General features: G+C 42.5%; 1 protein-coding gene across 2 annotated transcripts; it reads left to right on the forward strand.

Annotated features, from left to right (window-relative positions):
* Window positions 1–1,072: 1,072 nt before the first annotated feature.
* On the forward strand, window positions 1,073–15,914 carry UMPS (uridine monophosphate synthetase). Of its 2 annotated transcripts, XM_055110367.1 has the most exons (7): window positions 1,171–1,308; window positions 2,185–2,283; window positions 5,808–5,961; window positions 8,292–8,963; window positions 10,746–10,921; window positions 12,876–12,990; window positions 14,636–15,914. In XM_055110367.1, exons 3-7 carry the CDS (start codon window positions 5,928–5,930, stop codon window positions 14,803–14,805), a joined length of 1,167 nt encoding a protein of 388 aa, XP_054966342.1. In that variant the 5' UTR covers window positions 1,171–1,308; window positions 2,185–2,283; window positions 5,808–5,927; the 3' UTR covers window positions 14,806–15,914. The 2 variants fall into 2 exon arrangements, with proteins under 2 accessions (XP_003825265.3, XP_054966342.1); XM_003825217.4 differs by lacking the exon at window positions 2,185–2,283 and having other exon boundaries at window positions 1,073–1,308.
* The last annotated feature ends 5,147 nt before the right edge of the window (window positions 15,915–21,061 follow it).

A 21,061-nucleotide genomic window follows, 5' to 3' on the forward strand; every position in this document is an offset into this window, starting at 1 on the left:
AAAATATATAGTAAATTATTATTGACTACAGTCACCCTACAGTGCTATGGAACACTAGGACTTATTCCTCCTATCTAGCTGTAATTTGTGTCCTTTAACCACCCCCTACCCTTCCCAGCCTCTAGTAATTACTATTTTATTCTCTAGCTCCATGAGATCAACTTTTTTAGCTTCTGCATATGAGCGAGAACATTTGGTATTTATCTTCCTGTTCCTGGCTTGTTTCACTAACATCATGTCCTTCAGGTTCATCCACCTTGCTGCAAATGACAAGGTTTCATTCTTTATGTGAATTTAAGGGTTATTTTCCTTAAGCTAGAATAAAGTATTGCTTTATATACACAATGGAGAAGGGATTTATTTGTACAGATTATTTATTGATTATTTCTTTAAGGGATTTATTTGTAAAGACCAAATATGTTTGGATTTTCAGATTGTCTAGCAATATTATCCTCCTGGATAACCCTGATACCAATCAATTAACCGTCTTCTAACTCTCCTCCTTCCCTCCCTTACCTTTTCTACACCTATTACCTGAGCATTTGAGGTATGCCAAAGGAAATAAAAAAGTACTCCTCCAGGAAGCAGAGTACAGACAAAAGAGGTAATGAATACTGTAATGATCTAAGTGCTATATATTCCTATGTGCAAACTGCTATGAAACTGTCACGTACTAGATGCTATGAAGTTAATAAAAGAATTGAGTAAAGGTCCCTGTCTTTGATAACTTATATTCTATTTGGAGAAACATGGGGGGTAAATCGTGGCTAATAACTAGCAAATATAACATGTTAGGCCAAGGAGTAGAGATAATTAAGAGAACTAGTCGAGAAGGCATTGGCTATTAAAAAATGGACAGGATTTATGCAAACTCTCATGAAAGGTGGGACTTCATGATCCTACAGTCAATCTAGCTGTTCTGGGCTTTGAACCCCAGCGACCCCATCCAGAAGAAACCAGGAGAAGCACAAACTGGCGCTAGGTTCGCTACCATCCACCTGACCCTTGGGCCCGGGGAAACCCACGGGTGCAGCAAGCCCGGGAAGCTGCAGACGAGGCAGGCGGAAGAGGCGGGACTTCGCGGGCGACGTCATCGGGGCGCCGGAGGCCCGGGGCGCCTGGGAGTTTGAAGCAAACAGGCAGCGCGCGACAATGGCGGCCGCTCGTGCAGCTTTGGGGCCATTGGTGACGGGTCTGTACGACGTGCAGGCTTTCAAGTTTGGGGACTTCGTGCTGAAGAGCGGGCTCTCCTCCCCCATCTACATCGATCTGCGGGGCATCGTGTCTCGACCGCGTCTTCTGAGTCAGGTGCTGGCCTAGGAAGGGAAAGGACAGGGCTTGGTGGCGGGAAAGAGGACAAGGAAATGGAAGAGGGTGACAGGAGTTGGGCCGTGAGTGAGAGCAAAAGAGCCAAGCAGGCAGACCGACCCTACTCTTGGTTTGGGGAGTAAGCATGAGAAGCACAGAGGCCAGGGGTTGGGCTCCTCGAGAGTCATCTGTTCTTTGACCCACACGCTTAGACACGTGTTTTGCAAAAGTCGGGAAACCCAGTTTGGAACCCTTTCTGGCACTGAAGCACACTTGAATGAATTCTGTATATTTAACTCTAAGAAAATTAGACTTGCGGCCGGGCGTGGTGCCTCATGAGTGTAATACCAGCACTTTGGGATGCCTAAGTGGGCAGATCACCTGAGCCCCAGGAGTTCGAGACCAGCCTGGGCAACATGACGAGACCCCGTCTCTACAAAAAATTAGCTGGGTGTGGTGGCGCACGCCTGGGACGCTGAGGTGGGAGGATCACCTGAGCCTGGGAGGTCAAGGCTGCAATGAGCTGTCATTGCGCCACTGCACTCCAGCCTGGGCAACGAGTGAGACCCTGCCCTCAAAAAACAAACAAATAGACCGGGAAAACGTGGGTAGGCAGAGAATTCAGTAGCTGGGAAATTACTGGTGAGAAAAGGAAAATAGAACAACCAGAACTCTGTGATGTATACAAAATTTATCAGAGCCCAGAGAGACTTCAACCATACTCCCCTATGCAGCCCCAGGACAATTATTTAAAGGAATTTTGTCCCTGACTAGCTGCCTCCCCCATTATCTTAATGTACCTGGAATTTGTGATACAAAGAACAATGTATAGCTAATCAATCGCTTGTGTTATTATTTTATTTATTTATTTTTTAGATGGGATCTCTCTTACGTCACCCAGGCTGGAGTGCAGCTCTGTGATCATAGTTCACTGCAGCCTGGAACTCCTGGGCTTAAGAGATCTTCCTGCCTCGGGTGAGCACAGGGGCTCATGCCTGTAGTCCCAACTTTGGGAGGCTTTCTTTGGGAGGCTGAGGCGGGTGGATCACTTAAGGTCTGGAGTTCGAGACCAGCCTGGCCAACATGGTGAAACCCTGTCTCTACTGAAAATGCAAAAATTAGCTGGGCATAGTGGTGCACACCTGTAATCCCAGCTACTCAGGAGGCTGAGGCAGAAGAATCAGGAGGTTGCAGTTAGCCGAGATTGAGCCACTGCACTCCAGCCTGGGCAACAGAGGGAGACTGTCTCAGAAAAAAAAAAAAGAGAGAGAGAGATCCTCTTACCTCAACCTCTGAGTAGCTGGAACTACAGGCATTTGCCATCATGCCCACCAAATTAAATTTTTTTTTTTTTTTTATAGAGAGGAGGTCTCACCATACTGCCCAGGCTCGTCTCAAACTCCTGGCCTCAAAAGATCCTCTTGCCTTGGCAGCCTCCCAAGTAGCTGGGACTACAAATGCCTGGTGCCACCCCCGGGCTACCTCCTGTTATTTCAATGCAAATTCTTGGTGAATATAGGAACTGCCCCTTCTTTTGCTTTAAAAATCCACTTGTAACTACTGTAATCGAAGCCTATAGTCAGGGCAACTACTCATATTAATTTTGCCTCAGCCTCTTCCTTTAAGGTCCACACTTGGAAGGGCTGTTTGGAAAGGGGAGTTGAATTTTGCACTGTGCGGCCAGAAGCAATAATTAAGACTAGAAGGTGGACATATTGGGAAAGCAGGTTTTTAGTCAATATAAGGAAAATTTTTGTACAAATTAGAGGTTTCTAATACAGTGCTTCTCAACTTTGAGTATATATGAATTACCTGGGAATTTTGTTAAAATGCAGAATCCAGTTCTGTAGCTCTGAGACTGGACCTGAGGTTGTGCATTTCTAACAAAGTGCCAGCTGAAACTGCAGACCACACTGAGTAGAGGGCCGTAAATATGCTTTCCAATACAGTTTGCTACTAGCCACGTGTTACTATTGAGCATTATGAATTTTTAAGTTTAAATAGTCATATATGGCCAGTGGCTATCATATTGGACTGCAAAGATAGAGAACATTTCCATCATTGCAGAAAGTTCTATCAAGAAGACATATAAGTTTCCTCAGCCCACTTAAGGGTTTATGTTCACTAGGGACCACTTTGTGTGGTTATTGTAAAAAGTATTGAAGATAGGTTGGACTATTAAGGTTGCGGTACTTTGGACTATTAACTTCTCACCATCCAGAATCTTGCTATGGTGTATCTTAGCAATGTGGAGAATTACTAAGGATTTTCTAGGGAAAAATTGATTTATTTTAATAAGCCAGCTGATAAATGACAGAAAAAGTTTTTTGATAACTAGATCATGGTGTGTGTGTGTGTGTGTGTGTGTCTGTGTGTGTGTGTGTGTGTGTGTGTGTATGTATTTTGGTGATTAACTGGGGAGGACTTCAAAACATGGAGAGACTTGGGTATAACAAAACTTCTTTTCACATCTTATGCGAATAGAATTTCTCAGTATTTACACCCCAAAAAGCAATATAATTTATGCTAAACTCTAACTTCCCTTAATAAGTGATAATAAGTGATATTTGACTATAGTACTATATACACATTAGTGTACATAAAGTAATTGGAGAGGAAAGGTAGCATTAACTCACTAAAAATGCATTTTCCAAATCTGTTTTTATCTCTCTGTCAAAATTTGCAAATCATGTTTTAATTAATCATATGCTTGTAATAATTTAATGATATACAGAAGAATTCTCTTCTTTAAAAAGTACAATTTCCATTTTCTTTTCCTCAAGAGAATAGTTTCTCTTCAGTCCTTAAGGATTCAGCTCCTTACATGGGCTTTGGTGAGGGTCATGAGGCAGCACCCACAGGTTTAAATCAGATTGGGGTATTTGGTCCTTGTGGGATTCACAAGATGGATTACTGACTGCCTTGCTGTGAATGGCACAACTCACACCTTAATGTAGCTTCGCATACAGCTTGGGAAGAACATAGGAGGCAGAGTTGCTCACTGCAGTAATGTCCCTGACTGCTGCGGCCTCTACTATGTTTTGCACAACGAGCTTCTTAATGGTCTTTTCCTTGGGCATGCATCGGACATAGTATGTGCCACTACTGGCCACAGCCCTTTTTGGCACGATCATTGTTCCTTTCTTTTCTTTGTCATCTTGGAAGTAAGGACCTGAGAGAGCTACAGAAGAATTCTTGACATCTAGAGACTTATGGTCATGGGAAATTTTTTTTTAATTACCATTTTAAATTTCAGTTTACATACATATAGACAAGTATGACAGAGGGATCAGTAAAAGCTTTTCAAGTATAATCATATATTACTTTAGAATAAAATTCTGTGGACACAGTGGAGTGAAAATATGAGTTGGAAAAAGATGTAAAAAATTTTAAACTTTTCATAGTCCAGCAATTTCATGTTTTGTTTTTTTAAATGGAGATGGTGGATATCCAGTCACTAGCATTTGTATTCCAAGTTTATTCCTTAAAAAGAGTGATAAAACAGTTCTAAGATAATATGTTAATATTTTTAGTACTAGAAATTACATTCTCTGCAACTTAAAATAGTCATAGTTTTTGTTTGTTTGTTTGTTTTTTTACTTTTTAGAAGTACTGGTATAAACCTATGATCTAGTTCACAAAGCAACTCAGTGACTGTTTGCTTTTTTAAAAAAAAAAATGAGGTGGTCTTGGGTGGGAATATGTATCCTAACATTAAAATATGATGATTTATGTGGAAAAAGAGATTATAAAATAGCAATTCACACAATAGTCTGTATTTATGAAACTTCCTAATTGAAGGCTTCTTTCAGGATATATAACTAAAAGATGATAGGTTTAGATACTCAGCCTAATGGGTTACTGAGGAAACCAGGAAGTCGGGATCGTCCTTAGTCTTTGGGGTCAACATCATGAGCTTCCCCAGCACATCTCAGGTTGCCTTCAGAACAGATTCTGAGTCTGGTTGAATAGATTCATTCTTGTGTTTTTAGATTTATATTTGTGTACTGGGTTTATGGAGAGGGTAATAAAAAGGCATTTGTTTTTTTTCTCCAATCAAGTTTGAGACTTACCCCCACTAGTTTATTACTGTCTTTTCTGTTACGTTGTTACATGTTTATACACTATTTAAAATAGTTACAATAGGCTGGGCGCAGTGGTTCACACCTGTAATCCCAGCACTTTGGGAGGCCGAGGCAGGTGGATCACAAGGCCAAGAGTTCGAGGCCAGCCTGACCAACATAGTGAAACCCCATCTCTACTAAAAATACAAAAAAATTAGCTGGGTGTAGTGGCGCGCTCCTGTAATCTCAGCTCCTTGGGAGGCTGGGGCAGGAGAATCACTTGAACCTGGGAGGCAGAGGTTGCAGTGAGCCGAGATCGCACCACTGCATTCCAGCCTGGGCAACAGGGCGAGACTCCATCTCAAAAAATAAAAAATATAAAATAAAATAAAATAGTTACAATAAAACATTGTTTATGTGTTCATTTTCTTACAGGTTGCAGATATTTTATTCCAAACTGCCCAAAATGCAGGGATCAGTTTTGACACCGTGTGTGGAGTGCCTTATACAGCTTTGCCATTGGCTACAGTTATCTGTTCAACCAATCAAATTCCAATGCTTATTAGAAGGAAAGAAACAAAGGATTATGGTAAAATAAAAGTAACATAAAGCATGAAGTTAATTAATCTGTTACATCATACTCTTAGAATTTTTCCGCTTCTGTGCACTAATGTTTTACCAGAGTCATCTTGAGTTCTTTAAGTTGTTACTGCTTGTAGAATTTATAATTGTTACTATAAGTCACCTTCCTTTTTTTAGACTTGGGGTGAAATGCTTTGTATTGATTAGGAAATGAAAAGTGCTTTTTTTGGTACTGTATCTATGAAACTCCAACATTTTTTTTTTTTTACCAGCCCTTCCCTCATCAGCAAAATGTTGTAACAGCACATACTTTCCCAGTATGTTTGTATTTAAACTTCATGAAAAGTAATCCATGGATAAAATTACTCTCATAAAGCAGTGTAAACACCTCAGAGAGATATTTTTGTGGGTTCATGGCAATAGATTATCAGGTGACTTGCTTTAAAACCCGAAAATTTGTCCAGGCACCATGGCTCACGCCTGTAATCCCAGCACTTTTGGAGGCCGAGGTAGGCGGATCACTTGAGGTCAGGAGTTCAAGACCAGCCTGACCAACATGGTAAAACTCCGTCTCTACTAAAAATACAAAAATTAGCTGGGCGTGGTGGTATGCACCTGTAGTCCCAGCTACTGGAGAGGCTGAGGCAGGAGATGCGCTTGAACCCAGGAGGTGGAGGTTGCAATGAGCTGAGATTGCGCCACTGCACTCCAGCCTGGGCGACAAAGTGAGACCCTATTTCAAACAAAAAAAACCCTGAAAATTGGCCAGGCACAGTGGCTCACACTTGTAATCCCAGCACTTTGGGAGGGCAAGGTGGGAGGATAGCTTGAGCCCAGGAGTTTGAGACCAGCTTTGGCAACATTTGTCTCTACAAAAATAAAAAAAGAATACAAAATTAGCTGAGTGTCACAGTTACATGGGAGGCTGAGGCAGGAGGATGCCTTGAGCCCAGGAGCTGAAGGTTGCAGTGAGCTATGATTATGCCACTGCACTGCACCCTGGGTGACAGAGCAAGACTGTCAAAAAATAAATAAATAAAACCTGAAAAGCAATCTTAATGATAGTAAGGAATTAATGGGCTTTTTTGTTTATGTTGGTTTATTAGTGTTTTGTTACTTTTTTTAAAACAAATCCTTCTTCTACAGATGCATTCTAAAAATTTTTATGATTAAAAAAAAGAAACATACTAGTTGAGTTTTTGTGGCGTAAAGGCAGTGTTAGTTTTTCTGTTTTTGTTTTTTGTTTTTTTGAGACAAGGTCTCACTCTGTTGCCCAGGCTGGTCTTGAACTCCTGGTCTCAAGCCGTCCTCCTGCCTTATCCTCCCAAAGTGCTGGGATTACAGGTGTGAGCCACTGCACCCAGCTGAGACTTTCTGAGCTAAAAAAAAAACTGTATGAATCCCTACCCATAAGAAAACTCTTATTTCTATTTTCTTATTTTATGTTTTAAAAAATGTTTCTATGAAATTATGCATTTTTAAATATACTATAAATACTTGCAGTCTTGTGTTCTAGCTTAAGTTGATTCAGTTAAACTTACCAGTTGTTCAAGAAGCGGAAAGGATTTGATGAGTCTAAAGTCTACAGCCCAAGTTATTTACATTTTGTAGATTATCTGAAAATAGTCTAGTGGGATTTGGGTAGAGAAGTATATATTTAATCACATTGCATTATATAATTCTTTAGATTGTAGTAATGGGTCTAAATGATTGCTGAATATTTTTCCTTCTGAATTTGTATCTTCAAAAAGTCAATTATTTGGCTGATCTTGAATAGTGAACTTAAAATACTTTGATGGAAAAAGGAATTATTTCATTCATGATACTAGATTATTCTGTTTCATAACTTTCCTTGATCTAGGTGATCTTGCTGTAAGAAACTCTGTATTTAGGCTGGACGTGGTGGCTCACACCTATAATCCTAGCATTTTGGGAGGCTGAGGCGGGAGGATCACTTGAGCTCAGGAGTTCAAGACCAACCTAGACAACATAGTGAGACCTCATCTCTATGATAGAACAGATTTTTTTAAAGTAAAAAAAAAACCTCTCTATTTGAAAATTTGATCATAAAACACATTAAGCAGTGTTTATAATGTGAAATAATTTACTTGATTTACTATAAATATACTGTATGTGTAACTGGCAAGTTTGGTATACAGAGTTGGCTTTATACATAAATATACTGTATGTGCAACTAGCAAGTTTGGTATACAGAATTGGTATACACATATACTGTATGTGTAACTGGCAAGTTTTGTATACAGAGTGTGTGTACATATATACACACATATACATACATATTTAAATTTGGAATCAGCAAAATTTTTTCTTTTCTAGGAACTAAGCGTCTTGTAGAAGGAACTATTAATCCAGGAGAAACCTGTTTAATCATTGAAGATGTTGTCACCAGTGGATCTAGTGTTTTGGAAACTGTTGAGGTTCTTCAGAAGGAGGGCTTGAAGGTCACTGATGCCATAGTGCTGTTGGACAGAGAGCAGGGAGGCAAGGACAAGTTGCAGACGCACGGGATCCGCCTCCACTCAGTGTGTACATTGTCCAAAATGCTGGAGATTCTCGAGCAGCAGAAAAAAATTGATGCTGAGACAGTTGGGAGAGTGAAGAGGTTTATTCAGGAGAATGTCTTTGTGGCAGCGAATCATAATGGTTCTCCCCTTTCTATAAAGGAAGCACCCAAAGAACTCAGCTTCGGTGCACGTGCAGAGCTGCCCAGGATCCACCCAGTTGCATCGAAGCTTCTCAGGCTTATGCAAAAGAAGGAGACCAATCTGTGTCTATCTGCTGATGTTTCAGAGGCCAGAGAGCTGTTGCAGCTAGCAGATGCTTTAGGACCTAGTATCTGCATGCTGAAGACTCATGTAGATATTTTGAATGATTTTACTCTGGATGTGATGAAGGAGTTGATAACTCTGGCAAAACGCCATGAGTTCTTGATATTTGAAGACCGGAAGTTTGCAGATATAGGAAACACAGTGAAAAAGCAGTATGAAGGTAAGTGTATTATTCAGGAATCTGCAAGAATCAGAAATCCAGCTTAAACTGAAGAAGAAAAAGGAAATGCTCATGTCATTGAAAGTCCATTCATAGAGCAGGCTGTCAAGCGTGGTTGGATCCAGGAGCTCAAGTGATATCTTCATGACTTGCTTTCTCTCCATCTCTCAGCTCTGCTTTCTTCTCTGTTGACTTCTTTCTCAGGTAGGCATACTCTGCATGCTCACCCCAAACCAATCACTCTAGCTTGGGATGTAGAATACCTTCATTAACTAGCCTGGGCAATTTGCTCTGCAACTGTGAGGTTGTTAACTCTGTATGACCTTCTTGAAATAAGAACCAGGCAGGGATAATTTCCTTAAAGAAAATGGATGTGCTAGTACCAGAAGAAGGGTATGTGTCTGGGCAAGCAAATTTGACAGATGTCCTTGGCAGAATATGATGTTTTGAATGAAAATTCACATAAAGGAAACAATGAAAAAGAAATATAAAATGGTAAGATTTATTTGTAGCAGAAAAAGTTCTATTGATAAACATTATTTAAAGATTTTTCTTATATCAAATAGGGACTCAAAGTAGTGCATGTGTTGGTTGAGAAAAATGCTTAGTTCTACTGCCTATTCTATGCAAATTTCTGTCTATGTTTTTACAACTGTGTGATCAGACTATATTTAATGCATTTTTCACTTAACCTGGTAACAGATATTTGGTTGTGTTATATAACATTTTTTGTAGGCATCTTTGAGGTAACTTTTCTTTAATGTATGCATGTTCATAAGCTATTTCTTTAAAATAGATTTGTCTTTAAGTGACTTCTTCATGTGCTTAAGATGTCCTGCCCTCATCACATTGCCTAGCTTACTTTAGCTGATTGACTGACATAAGAGTTTTATACAAACTTTCTTCAGCTCTGCATAGAGTTTTTTTGAAAATCAGGCTTGTTACTGTCCGCTTTTAAAAGGAATATAGTTGCCTATTGAAATTAGATAGCTAAGGAGATCTAAGGAACACGTAGAAATATTGAGCGATAGTAAAGCTGCTGAGAGACCCCTGCAGAGTGAAAACTTGTCATCTTCAAGAAGAATTTTATTTTTATTATTATTTTTTTTGAGATGGGGTCTTGCTCTGTCGCCCAGGCTGGAGTGCAGTGGTGCAATCTTGACTCACTGCAACCTCCACCTCCTGGGCTCAAGTGATCCTCCCACCTCAGCCTCTCAAGTAGCTGGGACCACAGGCATGCGCCACCACACCTAGCTAATTTTTTTGTATTTTTGGTAGAGATGGAGTTTTGCCATGTTGCCCAGGCTGGTCTCGAACTCCTAAACTCAAGCAATCTGCCCACCTCAGCCTCCCAAAGTACTGGGATTACAAGCATGAGCCACCATGCCCAGCTTCAAGAGGAATTTTTAAATGTTATCCTTGACATCAATAAATGTTTGTCTTCACTGGAGTCCCTTTCTAATAGCATGAGCTTTATTTGTGGTCATGAGCTTCAGCCTTCAAGGAAAAACAGTCCTGTTAGTGTTCCAGATAAGCCAAGTGCAGACCTTGAAAGTTTTTTCTCATTGTGATCTCTCACCCAGCTACTTACCTGAATAACAGATACAGTTTTCACAGATGGAACCATGGGTCTGCTGATAATCACTAAAGTTCCTGAAGAGTTTGATTCTCTCATTAACATGTTACTGGGAGATTCTTTCATATTGTAGTTGGTTGGTTGGACAAGAGGTTAGAGGTTTTGTTTGAAAATCAGCAAATATCTTTTTTCCCCCTTCTTCTTAGGAGGTATCTTTAAAATAGCTTCCTGGGCAGATCTAGTAAATGCTCACGTGGTGCCAGGCTCAGGAGTTGTGAAAGGCCTGCAAGAAGTGGGCCTGCCTTTGCATCGGGGGTGCCTCCTTATTGCGGAAATGAGCTCCACCGGCTCCCTGGCCACTGGGGACTACACTAGAGCAGCGGTAAGTGGTGGGGGGACTGGGTGAGAGGGGGCAGGGGCTGCTATGCTGCATGCTATAGGGCAAGAAGATATCTCCTAATCTGGCGTCTCTGGAACCTCTGCCAAAAAATAATCCAGCTCTTGTTAGTGTGACAGTATATTAATACTAGTTGGATAGAATTCCTTGATAGTTAATAGCATTTTATATCATGTAGTGGACACTTCAGGAATTTGAATTATACTCCAAGAGAAACTTTGAGACCCAGATAGTTAGTCAAACAAACACTTACTAAATCTACCAGGACTTTAAGATAATGTCTTTTTCATCTTACCATGAATTGAGAGAAGATGAGAAGAGCTTCCCAGACATGCAGTTTCTCAGAATCTCCCAAGTCCTACAGAGATGCACATTCCCATGACAGCAGCCCACGTGCAGTGGCTTTCTCTTATTCTTGTCAGATATTTTAGAATATAATATTACTTTAAAAAAATTGCCATGGGGGGCTGGGCGCAGTTGCTCACACCTGTAATCCTAGCACTTTGGGAGGCCAAGGCGGGAGGATTGCTTGAGGCCAGGAGTTGGACGTTATAGTGAGATCTTGTCTCTACAAAAAAATGAAAAAGAAAATAACCAGGCATGGTGGTACGTGCCTATAGTCCCAGCTGCTTGGGAGGCTGAGGTGGGAGGATCGCTTGAGCTTGAAGTTCAAGGCTGCAGGGAGCCATGATCATGCCACTTTACCTCAGCCTGGGCAAGAGTAAGAGCCTGTCAAAAAAAATTAAAAATAAAAAGCCCCAAGAAAATCCCCATGATTTTTTAAAAAATGAAATCCCCAAGAGAATCCCCATGTGAAGATTCTAGAAGTAAAGGATTTCCATTTTTTCATATTATTTCAGACTATCTGGAGACTTAACTCATATGGCCCTACAGTCAGGTTTTAACCCTATCCCTGAATTGACTATAAATGTCTGATTTCCCAAGTCTCAAAATCACAGGGGCCATGAGTCAGTTTTAATATTTGGCATTCTGGGAGTCTGGGTCTGGCTCAAGGACAAGACATGACTTGTTTCTTGGCAGTAGTACTTGGTGGCAAGAATGAATGTATCAATGTGTGTCTCAGGTCTCGAAGTACCGAGGCTGGAGTGCAGTGGTGGTACTGAGTCTGGTCTCCGGGAAGTATCAAATAAGGGAAGTATGGGAGTCACGTCTCGGGGAAAGTACCTACCGAATCAGAAAGCTAGTCAGACCTTCTAAAGAGACTTTTATGAATGTGAGATAATAGTATAGAAATTGGGGAGACCAGTTGATGTTACAGAAGAGGGAAAGTGGTAGAGGTGAGATTTCTTTAGCTCTTGAAAGCGTAGCTGTTCTTTACATGACAGCTGCCTTTGGATATGGAGTACCCCATCTGTAGATAGTCAGTAAGCCTTGAATGTGGTTTCATACCATTATAATATGTTCTAGAGTACTCGCCTCAAATCCTTTTTGGAAGTAGGTGGGTCACCAAGCATTATTAGAAATAAGAAATTATGCAGCATCTTGATTTTAGATGCATATAGTATAGGATTTCTGCTTTACGTATGGTTTATTGCGGGAAGGGAAGGGAAAGGGTCATCTCAGAGTCTTAATGAAGCAGATGTGTTTTATTATGGTTTCTATCTAAGATGACCTGTTTCAGATATAGTAACTTTATATATATGGAATGAGAAAAGGCATCTATAATACAGCAAAGTTTCTAACTAGATAATAGAGCATAAGCCAGGCATGGTGACTTACACCTGTAACCCCAGCACTTTGGGAGGCCAAGGTAGGAGGATCCCTTGAGCCCAGGGGTTCAAGACCAGCCAGGGCAATATAGGGAGACCTCATGTCTTTTTTTTTTTTTTTTAAGTTTTGAAAAAATAGAGCATATTTTTACTTTTATTCTGTGTGATTAACTGTTTTCTTATAATATGTCCTATTACATTCCATTTAGGTTAGAATGGCTGAGGAGCACTCTGAATTTGTTGTTGGTTTTATTTCTGGCTCCCGAGTAAGCATGAAACCAGAATTTCTTCACTTGACTCCAGGAGTTCAGTTGGAAGCAGGAGGTAAATCTGGTCACTGGTCGTGGCTCTTCCAAAAATGCTTCTTTACCCATGGCAGGCAAAATAAAACTTTGCATGTTATTATACACTTGCTTAAGAAAAGCCTTCTTAGTCTAGAACAATAATGAATGAGCCCTTTGGTAACTATGTATCTTTGGACAAGTCAGTTTACTTCTTTTAGTCTAATTGTCTGTAAAATGGGGATGATAACAGTATTGACCTCATAAGGTAATCAAGATGCTTTAATGAGATAACATATAGAATATTTAACACAATGTCTTGGCACAGAGTAAACACTCTGTACTTATAAGCCCTTATTCGTAAGCCCTAATAATTGACTAGATATTATAGTTAGGGTCTAGGCTTTTAAGAATACTTAAAGTATCTTGGATTTGGAAGATAATAAGCCATTTAACAGAATGCTTCTGGAACAGCGGAATTTAATAAAAAAGCAAAATTTAAGGATTCGGATTTATGGATAGTCTGTGTGACCACTTGATGGGGTTCTTGTATATGGTAGTGGTCAGGTTAGACTTGCTCAGCAGTGCCTTGTGGTGATTCTAAGATGTGTGCTAAAATTTTCTTCAATTGTGAGGCCAATCTTTATTGTATTTTTTTGATATTGAACCTTTCTTGGCAATATATGAGTTTTACTTTTTTTTTAAATATATTGTTAAGCTACAGATGATCTAAAATTTGACATTGAGGGGGTGAATATTTAGGGCAACTTGAATTTATGCTTCTGGAAAAAAATTACGTGAAAAAATAATGATAAAATAAATAAGGCTGGGTGCGGGGGCTCACGCTCCTAATCCCAGCACTTTGTGAGGCCGAGGTGGGCAGATCACCTGAGGTCAGGAGTTCAAGACCAGCTTGGCCGACATGGTGAAACCCTGTCTCTACTCAAAATACAAAAATTAGCCGGGCGTGGTGGTGCACGCTTGTAATCCCAGCTACTCGGGAGGCTGAGGCAGGAGAATCGCTTGAATCTGGGAGGCGGGGGTTGCAGCGAGCTGAGATTGTGCCATTGCACTCCAGCCTGGGTGACAGAGCAAGACTCTGTCTCAGAAAAATAAATAAAATAAATAAATAGGGCCGGGCGCAGTAGCTCACGCCTGTAATCCCAACATTTTGGGAGGCTGAGGCGGGTGGATCACGAGGTCAGGAGATCGAGACCATCCTGGCTAACATGGTGAAACTCCATCTCTACTAAAAAATACAAAAAATTAGCCAGGCGTGGTGGCAGGCGCCTGTAGTCCCAGCTACTCGGGAGGCTGAGGCAGGAGAATGGCGTGAACCTGGGAGGCAGAGCTTGCAGTGAGCCAAGATAGCACCACTGCACTCCAGCCTGGATGACAGAGCGAGACTCCGTCTCAAAAAAAAAAATAAATAAAAATAAATAAATAAATAAATAAAATAAACTTTACCATTGAAAAGGAGTTGGTGATCATCTTTCTCCATTTGACGTCTCTGGCCTACCCAGTGAGTCTCTTCAGCTCCTGTTTTTACCCAGTTGCTGTACAAAAGGGGAACGAAAGTAGGGACATGTTTTTATTTAAAGCTGGTTAGATACTTTTTCAGAGAAGTCATGTGACAGGTTTTCTGATTTTTGTATTATGTGAAACAACAATTTTTGTGTTTCTTGCAGGAGATAATCTTGGCCAACAGTACAACAGCCCACAAGAAGTTATTGGCAAACGAGGTTCCGATATCATCATTGTAGGTCGTGGCATAATCTCAGCAGCTGATCATCTGGAAGCAGCAGAGATGTACAGAAAAGCTGCTTGGGAAGCGTATTTGAGTAGACTTGGTGTTTGAGTGCTTCAGATACATTTTTCAGATACAATGTGAAGACATTGAAGATACGTGGTCCTCCTGAAAGTCACTGGCTGGAAATAATCCAATTATTCCTGCTTGGATTCTTCCACAGGGCCTGTGTAAGAATGGGTTCTGGAGTTCTCATGGTCTTTAGGAAATATTGAGTAATTTGTAATCACTGCATTGATACTATAAGTTCATTCTTAAGCTTGCTTTTTTTGAGACTGGTGTTTGTTAGACAGCCACAGTCCTGTCTGGGTTAGGGTCTTCCACATTTGAGGATCCTTCCTATCTCTCCGTGGGACTAGACTGCTTTGTTATTCTTTTATTTATTTTTTAATTTTTTTCGAGACAGGATCTCACTCTGTTGCCCAGGATGGAGTGCAGTGGTGAGATCACGGCTCATTGCAGCCTCGACCTCCCAGGTGATCCTCCCACCTCAGCTTCCAGATTAGCTGGTGCTATAGGCATGCACCACCATGTCCAGCTAAATTTCTTTATTATTTGTAGAGATGAGGTCTTGCCATGTTACCCAGGCTGGTCTCAACTCCTGGGCTCAAGCGATCCTCCTGCCTCAGTCTCTCAAAGTGCTGGGATTACAGGTGTGAGCCACTGTGCCCAGCCTAATTGCAGTAAGACAAAAATTCTAGGGCACCAAGAGGCTAAAGTCAGCACAGCTTTTCTTGTGTCCTGTATTCTCTGTCTAATGTGTTGCCCAAATAATATCTAATTGTTAGCCATTCTCCTCCATCTCCGGCCTAAAAGTGATAGTCCAGGTATCCACATGGGCTGGTTCCCAGAACTGCCATTGCTCACTCTCCAAAGAGGGGAAGGTGGGGAAGGGGAAGGTGACTATATGTCAGCTCCTGAGCTAGTATCTGGCTGTTATTTCAACAACCGGAGTTGGGGTTTGGGCTCATTTTTTCCCCTAGCCAGCAATTATGGACCAGTGGTAACACAAGTGACAGCTTCCTGTGACTGACTTCACAATTAGGAGGTCTAAGATTCCATTTGGGTATTTGCTTAAGGATCCCACATAATTGTCCCAACTGTCATTAGTAGAGGGGAGGTAAGCCTTCATTAATAATAAAGAGAAAGCCCACATTCAAGTTGGTGTTTGAGCAGGGGCAGGGTGAGGGCCGTCCTGGTGCTCATTGCACCAGCACACTCACATTCCTTCTCATTTGGGGCCCACCTGCAGGAAGTGGCACAGGATCAGCCATTTCCCCACCCTTTTCAGCTGATGGCCCACTGTTCTCTAATGACTCAGAGGAATGCCTAGGATTTTTTTTTTTTTTTTTTTTTTTGAGACAGAATCTCACTCTGTCGCCCAGGCTGGAGTTCAGTGGCACGATCTCGGCTCACTGCAACTTCTGCCTCTCTGGTTCAAGCAGTTCTCCTGCCTCAGCCTCCCGAGTAGCTGGGACTACAAGCCTAGGATTTTTAACTCAGGTTTTTATTGTATTCCCTCCTGAAGTTTTTACTTCAAGAGCTTCTGCTCTAAAGTCCAATTTGGGCTTCATGTCCCCAGTGCTGCATCTCCAGGGAAATGCTGTCTGTGGGAGAGACCAACTCTCAAGGAAGAAGTGGCCACAGAAGGAGCAGGAAGGGAGTTGGCCCTCAGGGCTACTCTGGGGAAGCCAAAAGTCATGAAGGGGAGAAGAATTTTCTGACAAAAACTTGCAGGAATCTCTTAGGTGTCTTCAGTGTTGCAGTGATATGTTGAGAGGCCTTTGGAGTGATGTGCTGAGGTCTCAGGCGCCCACCTCCCTGGCTGTCACTTCCATGTGTCAGTGGTTCTCCCACTTTAGCAGGTATCAGAGTCACCTGGAGTCTTGTCAAAACAGGTACCAGCCCCACCCCCAGCGTTTCTGACTCTGGGTAGCTCTGGGATGGGGCTTGAGAATTTGCGTTTCCAAAAAGGTCCCAGGTGATGCTGCGGTTGCCTGCGCAGGGACTGGACTTTGAGAACCACTTCACTGGTTATTCACATTTCTGCCTCTGCAGTGAGACAGCCTTGAGGTCTGCCTCCTACTAAGAGTCACATGCTCCTGTCCTTTAGAAATGTGGGCTCCTGCCATCTCCAGGACGCAGGCACTGTTCCTGTTGATGAACCCTATTTCACAGGAACCCTGCTAAGGTGATTTGAGGGGAAATGAGAGGAGGCTCAAATAATCACCCAGCCCCTGCCACTTATTGAAAGTGTAGGTCCTTGTGCCCCACACCATCAGAGTTTCTGCGTTAGCAGATTTGTGGTTTGCCCAGCAGCCTGGGCGTGTGCATTTCTAACGGGTGCCTCAAGTGATCTGTTTCTGATTTGTATTTCTATTGTGAAGAGTCAGCCCAGTACTGCAGGCCTCTTACCTAAGCAGAATCCCAGTCTGGCATCAAAGCTTTAGAGGACAAGTTGATTCAGGCAGAGAAGAACTTGGGCTATACAAGCGCTGTTCTTCAGCATTGAAGTATTTTGGAGGCATTAGATAGTTTAACCCTTTCTCAGTCAAGGAATATTTACAGAACATGATCTCTGGGCATTGTAACTCCTGGTCTTAGTGGGGAATATAGGGACCCCATGTCTCCATGGGGTGCACAGAATGTCTGCGAGACTGATGGAGTGGAGAACGCCATCCCCCAGCCTCTCCAGCTACTCGAGGCATTCTGTAGAACATAAGCCCATAGATTGTGTGTGTGTGTGTGTGTGTGTGTGTGTGTGTGCGCGCGTGCGCACTGGAGGAACCTAAGAAACTATTTGGTGCACTTCCTCTTATTTTAGAGCTCCCAAAGTGTAGCTCCAGAATCGTAAAGGGATATGCTCAGTCTCACAGCCAGCCTGTGGATCTCAGTCCCAACACTCACCCTTGTGCTACTGAGTCAGCTCTAAGAAAATCTGCCAAAAGTAGGCCGAGGGCTGGTTTTTTGTTTTGTTTTGTTTGTTTGTTTGATACAGGGTCTTCACTCTGTTGCCCAGGCTGGAGTATATCATGGCTCACTGCAGCCTTGACTTGGGCTCAAGCGATCCTCTCAAGTAGCTGGAAGTACTCTCAAGTAGCTCTCAAGAGCCTCTCGAGTGGCTGGAACTACAGGCGTGCACCACCACAGCTGGTTAATTTTTAAAATTTTTTGTAGAGACGGTGGAGGAGGTTCTCACTGTGACTCAGTGTGTGCCCGACAGCAGAGCCCACAACCACTCCAGTTACAGTGGTTGCCATCTGGGTCATCAGACCTGGCTGTCAGGGGTGCAGCCACAGGAGAGCCAACAGCAGAGGGTGCTGGCCGCTGAGCTAGCTGCTAATGCTGGCCTGGGTGCAGTTCTCATCCAAAGTACCCGGTGGGTGGGAGTCACTCAGTACCAGTTCCGAGCCTGAACCCAAACTCTCGTGTTTCTGCTCACCCCTCTCTGGCTTCTGCCACCACATGGGAAGAATATGCCCTGGTTAGCCCATGGCTTCTGAAGAGCAAGAGAAAGTAGAGCAGAGCCTACTCCAGCCTCCCCTGTCCAATGTATGAAAGCCCCAGCTGATCTGTAAGCCTGGGAGCGTGATAAATGCTTAGTAGTGCATGCCATGGAGTTCCAGGGTGGTTTATTACACGGCAATATCTAGCTAAATACATTTAACTTGCTGCAGCTCTCTGGATCCAGCCTGGTTACCAGGAAGACAAAAACTGGGCTCCACCAGGAACCAGTCTTCTGCCTTCCCAACCATCACCTCTGGCTGCATCAGCGATCTCTCCCAGCGAAATAGCTGCTTGGTCTTGTGTGAATCCTGTACTTTAACACAGTGGACCGAGTGTCAGTCATTGAAAATGACCATGAGTAACCCTGTGGACTCTCTGCAGCTTGGTTCCTTTGCCCCTTAACAGGTGGGTATGAATCGTGTCTTCAGTGCCAGGGCTGAATGAGAAAGGGCATTCCTTTTTGAAGGAATCTGATACTAAACACAAAGCATGAGAAAAATCAGGACTCGTTGGAGTTATATTTTTAAAATATATTTTTTAACAGTTATATATATTAGATATATAATAGTATATATAAATAATACTATATTGCCCAGGCTGGTCTCGAACTCCTTAGCTCAAGTGATCCTCCTGCCTTGGCTTCCCACAGTGCTAGGATTACAGGTGTGAGCCACTGCGCCCGGCTTGTTGGAGTTCTTTACATTTATTTTATAATCAATGCTGTTTTATTAAATGCGGATTTTATTTTGGATTACAGGATGTAGAATGCCATATTTTTCTTAGATCATAGGGCCTTTCACATTTGTAATTTGGCCTTGTATGAGTTACCCTGCAATCCCTTTGTTTTCCCCATAACCCTTCCAAAGGAAGGCCGCAATAGAAATACAAAGAGAAACAAAATAATTAGAATATTTTTTAAGTTCTAAAGTTCAAGGTTTTGGCATAAGCCTGGTTTAGAAGCACATTTGCCTAGCCCTTTCCTTCCCACCAAGGGGGAAAGTCTTCCTCTAGACAAGAGGCAGAGGGCTCCTCAGAGTCAGATCCTGGTGTGGGCTCTCACGTGCTGCTGCTGAATCCCAGGGAAGGAGGGAGGAAGGGCAGTTGACACCCAAAATAAGGGTGGGGAACTGTCAGCAGAGGAGGTCTGTGTCATGTTTTTCAGCGCTGGGGTTGGGGGGACCCCAGGAGAGCAGGAAGATGCAGAGATCCCTCGCCCCAGCTCGGCCATGTGTGTCTGGGACAGAGCCTGAGGTGGCCTGAGCTTCCTGTGGCTCCAGAGTAACATTATAGAGAAGCTGAATTCTCCTGTTTTTCTGAAAAGGGCATGGGAGTTAGCTGAGAAGCAGACCTGGTGGGCCTGAGAGTCTCAATCGTCAGGTAAGGACAGTCAGTGGGAAGTGGACGGGCCGCACAACCAAGGTTCTCATGAGGACAACCATGTCTTCGGGGGTGCCCTTGTGCACAGACAGCTCCATAGTCCTGCCTCCAATGTCCCAACACTGCGTTGTCTCCCTGCACTTAGCAGCCCTGCAGGGTGAGACGTGGGGAGGATCCTGAAATGATTGTATTTAACAAGACATGCTGTCCTTGTTTACCTGGAACCTAGCAATGTTGTTTTCTGCCACAACTTGAATAGATACTTGAAGCAGAGATGATGTTGAGTTAAAAAAATATATATACATAAAAATATGGGTTCTTTTCAACCTGAATAGATGGCCTAAAAATTCAAACTTGCCTCATGGCATTTGTTCAAGGAAAACCGGTATAGGTAGTCTTTGACCTCCTTTCCTCCCTTATCCTTTGTTCTTCCTTCTGAGGACTAAATTGATTTTTTTTTTTTAAATCTTGCCCACATTCCTATCTAAGGGGTCTGGGGAGTCATGCCCTACAAGTCATAAATTTTTATCAGATGGGTTTTATTTAACCCTACATATCATGACTTATTTTCCAGCCTGACTCTGGTATAACCTTATGAGACAAGGAAGAAAATCAAAATATTTTACCCCCAAATATGTTTATTTGCCATATTTTGAAATGGCCCTGCAAAGCTGTTCTTTGTGGGGGGAAATTAGCATCTGTAAGGAATCTCTATTAACATAGCTAGATCTTTATCTTACAGACTCTCCCAATCCTAAAGATATTAACTAAGATCTGAATAGGAAACATTGGTCATCTATTGTCTCTAAGGGCAGCCACTTATAAGACTTTTGTCTCCACAATCTTAACCTGAACATTCCCTTTCTATCAATCCCAGGTCTTTAGACAAACTCAACCAGTTGTCAACCAGAAAATGTTTGAATTAACCTATAGCCTGGAAGCCCCACCTCACCCTTCCCCCCCTGCGCCCCCCCTGCCCCGCCACCCTGCCCCTGGTTTTGAGTTGTTCTGCCTTTCAGGACCAAACCAATGCATTTCTTAAATGCATTTGATTGATGTCTCATGCCTGTCTAAAATGTATAAAACCAAGCTGTACCCTGACCACCTTGGGCACGTTCTTGGGACCTCCTGAGGGCTGTGTCATGGGCCATGGTCACTCATATTTGGCTCAAAATAAATCTCTTCAAATATTTACAGAGTTCCACTATTTCTGTTGACACTTCCCTCACTCCCACCATCTTGCTGCCCTCTGACTTCCCCAAGCCCCTGTGCTCTCTTCTTGGGCTATAGCATTACCTCTTCCTCACTTCTATTGCCTTCTTCCCCTCTTCAACTCCAGTGCCATCCAATGGGGGATGTCTCCCAACTGAAATCACGCCTACAGTCCTTGTGGCTTGAGCTGAAAAGAGACCCTAAGAAAAGG

Source organism: Pan paniscus, chromosome 2 (assembly GCF_029289425.2).
Source record: "Pan paniscus chromosome 2, NHGRI_mPanPan1-v2.0_pri, whole genome shotgun sequence".
NCBI classification, from domain to species: domain Eukaryota; kingdom Metazoa; phylum Chordata; class Mammalia; order Primates; family Hominidae; genus Pan; species Pan paniscus.

What these genes read in the sequence shown, in the direction of transcription:
- UMPS (XM_003825217.4), top strand. Translation starts at nt 1,153, where the DNA reads ATGGCGGCCGCTCGTGCAGCTTTGGGGCCATTGGTGACGGGTCTGTAC. An exon ending in GAAAGAAACAAAGGATTATG is followed by an intron (nt 5,962 to 8,291) that starts GTAAAATAAAAG and finishes TTTCTTTTCTAG; the next exon opens with GAACTAAGCGTCTTGTAGAA. An exon ending in AGTGAAAAAGCAGTATGAAG is followed by an intron (nt 8,964 to 10,745) that starts GTAAGTGTATTA and finishes CCTTCTTCTTAG; the next exon opens with GAGGTATCTTTAAAATAGCT.